Raw genomic sequence first — 3,292 nt, forward strand, 5'->3', positions numbered from 1 at the left:
GTGCAGGTACTGATCATTGGCTAAACAATTTACAAAAAGGTTAGCTCTAGGTCTAAGAACATACAACTGATTGCTACACATTAACTAAATTCATATTTTTAAAATTTACAATCACGTAAGTATAGCATTAGAAATGGCTCCACTGAGTAATAGGAATTTCTTGCTCGACATGAAATACAATTTGGGTCTTTCTCACTCCTGCTTTAATGTTTGAGTTTTATCCAACTTTCACTTTTTAAAGTAGTTCATTTTATTGATTCTATCGGCCATCTCTTTAATTTCCGTTTCAAATTTTCTGCCGTATGCATTTCAGCTTCGAAGCAACAATTGCCTAATACTAGCTGGACATCACGCGTGATTAAATTAATAAACTCACTTGGGAACTGAAGTACACTATATGAATAAGCAAATCACATAACATAGCGAATAACAAAGCACCCTAATTAAAATGGTTTCGACTTTCTGTAGGCCGAGCATTACAATCCTAGAGGAGATAAAGCAAAAGCAACCATGCACACTTCTGAACAGTCATAAGATCATGTTGCCTTTCTCATGAACATTATATGAATGGTGAGGATCAGTCTTTCTTGACGAAATCCTGCAGCTTGGTCAGCATCAGCAGATCCTTGGACTGGACCTTGCTGCTCAAGTACACACGCAACAAGTTTGTCGTCGTTGGCGTGACCCCGCGCATGTCCAGATACTTCACGAATGACTTCTGCAGGTTCTCATCGAGCTTACTGCATGAGATCAACGTACGGAGAGTAGTTAATTAATAAGAGCATCATCGATTAGTAATTAAAGACAACCTTCAACAAGACAAGACACCAAAAAGTGTTGCCAATTAATCCATCTAGGAAAATTAGTCTTAATATTCTTACTCGAAATCGTAATATGTGGCCTGAACATCATCTTTATCTGTCCGCGACAACATGCACATGGAATGGATGGTGATATTGTCGGGATATGCCAAGCAGGTGAACGCAAGCTTTGAGCCATCGCCCTTGGAGATGGTGACCTCTAGGTTGATGCTGGATCTTAATTTGTTCTTCTGGCCACCGTCTTCTTCTAGATTCTCGTTCGAGGACGCCGAAGGCGATTCTACATCCTCATGTGAGGTGCATGAGGAGTTGTTCTCGTCGTCGTCGTCGTCCAAGCAGGGCTTTGATGCCACAACCTCAATCTTCTCGCCCTTTAAAGTTCTTGTAAGTGTAATGCTGGAACGACACTTATTTTCAGATATTTCAAAGGGAAAGTAATCCCCAGTCTCCTCTATCTGTTTAAGATATAAGATATGAAAAAAATTGAGGGCAAATGGGAAAACAACTCGGATTCTAATGCAGGATTAAAGGCATGAGCAGAAACTCAGATTCTCAAAAGCAGGATTAAAGGCATGTGATGCACAAAACTTGATCAATCTGATCGAGGTGACAAAGATCAGAACAGCCCCAATCTATCCCAAGTTACCAACCATCACCATGCATGGGATCGCAGTTAGCACAGGCAGAGGCCCGCTCGGTGGATTTGAAACTGAATAAAGAGATCGATCTGCGTGCGTACCTTAGCGAGGAGACACTGGAGCTCGGTGGGGGCCTGGCCGTCGTTGTTGCGGGACTTGATCGCGGAGTCGATGGCGCCGAGGAGCTCAAGGTCGAACATGGTGGCGCTCAGGGATTCGGTCTCGGTTAAGAAGGCACGGATGGGGCCCAACACGGTACGGGCGGACTCCTCGGTCACGGTGCTCTGACGGTAAGAGTCCAGTGCGGCGATGAGGGAGGCGCCGGAGGACTCAAAGGAGGAGACTGCAGCGTCGAGGGAGGAGGACGAGCTCCACCTGCTCGCCATCGCCGACGAGGACGTGGGGCGGAGAAGCGTGGAGGCCCGACGGAGGCTGGGTAGGGAGGAGGCCCGGCGGGCCGCGGCGAGGAGGGCCATGGCACCGGGAAAGAGGGTTTTTCTTCCAGAATTTAGGAGGTTTTAGCGAGGAGGGTTTTGGTTGTCTGAGAAAACAGGAGCCCACCGGTCAGGAAGGGCTTAAACCTGGACGATGTGCTTGCTGCAAAAGAAAACGAATTTGAACAAGTTTTCCCTATACCGTTCGCAGGCTCTTGCAGTTAATATGATGATGTTTTCCCTATACCGTCCTGGAACAAGTTTTCGAAAATGAAACTACTCTTTTTTTGTGTGAAAAATATTTATAGATCTATTACAAAAGTTCATCAAAAATATAAAGCACGTCAAACATGATAAAATTCACATCAAGGTACCTAGACCACCGAATGACCACTACCGCCGCCAAAATGAGCTAGCCGCCGACACACCATTGTCTCCACTCCCATGCCGCAGCTAGCTTGACCTTGTCGATCACAGCCGGGAAGTCTTCGTGCAAATGCCCCTAAGGACCACCACCCTCGAGCCTTAGTCGTCACCGATCAACCCGTGAATAGATATCAAGAAACAGACACCAAATCTCGACGTCGCGCATGCACGACAAAAAACCCTAACCTTGTCACCTCAAGGAAACAGCAGGAATCTAATCTAGAGCGTCATCTAGATGGACGGACTCAAGGAGGATCGGAGACTAAGAAGTCTGACTTTGATGGCTTTATTGATCGGTTAAACATAGTAGATCAGATTAAACAAAATTAAATGATGATGAACACCAAATATCTGCAATAAATTGGAAGTTACATCAGTCTTTTGAAAAAAGAAAATCTGCTTTCGTTAAGGTACTGACCGATGACCACAGACTCCACCGGTTGCAACATCCCCGAGTGCGTAGGTTGCTTGGGTTGTAGCAATCAAATTCGCCAGTTCCAGCATGCCAACACCATGGTTCCAAACGATAGTTGGTTGTAGCTTTGGTTTCCTCGTCGGTTCCAACTTCTCTGTGCACTCGTTCTAGCACCCTAACACCGTGGTTCTAACATCTCGCGCAGGTGGTTGCAGCTTTGCTCCTCCGTCAAAGCTTTGGCTATTGTGGTTCCAGCTTCTCTACACACTGGTTTCAGCGCCCCCACACCATGGTTCTTCCAGCTATGACTATAGCTGGTCAACACAAAACCTCCCGCTCATCGCCGCTTGCAACAACTTACTCCGCTGGTCGCCACGCCGACGAACGCCGGTTCCAACATACATCAACAATGGTTGCAGCTCCTTCACTTGGAGATTCTAGTACGGCGGCCCCCATCCCCCTGGGTTGCAGCTCCTGATCGGTAATAGATTCCAGCATGACCAGTTGCCGCTTCTAGCACGAGCGGCCACCGCTTGCAATTTTTTTAGTAGTCAGTTC

At 46.5% G+C, this 3,292-nt stretch overlaps 1 protein-coding gene across 1 annotated transcript; it reads right to left on the reverse strand.

The window, feature by feature from the left end:
* Nucleotides 1-396: 396 nt before the first annotated feature.
* On the reverse strand, nucleotides 397-1,990 carry LOC123064694 (uncharacterized protein At2g39795, mitochondrial-like). The gene is made up of 3 exons (XM_044488117.1): nucleotides 1,561-1,990; nucleotides 882-1,276; nucleotides 397-740 (listed from the first exon to the last, which is right to left on the reverse strand). The coding sequence occupies exons 1-3, from the start codon at nucleotides 1,933-1,935 to the stop codon at nucleotides 578-580; spliced, it is 933 nt and encodes a 310-aa protein (XP_044344052.1). The 5' UTR covers nucleotides 1,936-1,990; the 3' UTR covers nucleotides 397-577.
* Between the last annotated feature and the right edge of the window lie 1,302 nt (nucleotides 1,991-3,292).

This window comes from Triticum aestivum, chromosome 3B, assembly GCF_018294505.1.
Source record: "Triticum aestivum cultivar Chinese Spring chromosome 3B, IWGSC CS RefSeq v2.1, whole genome shotgun sequence".
Taxonomy (NCBI): Eukaryota; Viridiplantae; Streptophyta; class Magnoliopsida; order Poales; family Poaceae; genus Triticum; species Triticum aestivum.

Coding starts and splice junctions, on each gene's coding strand:
- LOC123064694 (XM_044488117.1), bottom strand. CDS start 1,935: ATGGCCCTCCTCGCCGCGGCCCGCCGGGCCTCCTCCCTACCCAGCCTC. Junction 1,277..1,560: donor TCCAGTGTCTCCTCGCTAAG/GTACGCACGCAG, acceptor TATCTTAAACAG/ATAGAGGAGACTGGGGATTA. Junction 741..881: donor GCCACATATTACGATTTCGA/GTAAGAATATTA, acceptor GATCTCATGCAG/TAAGCTCGATGAGAACCTGC.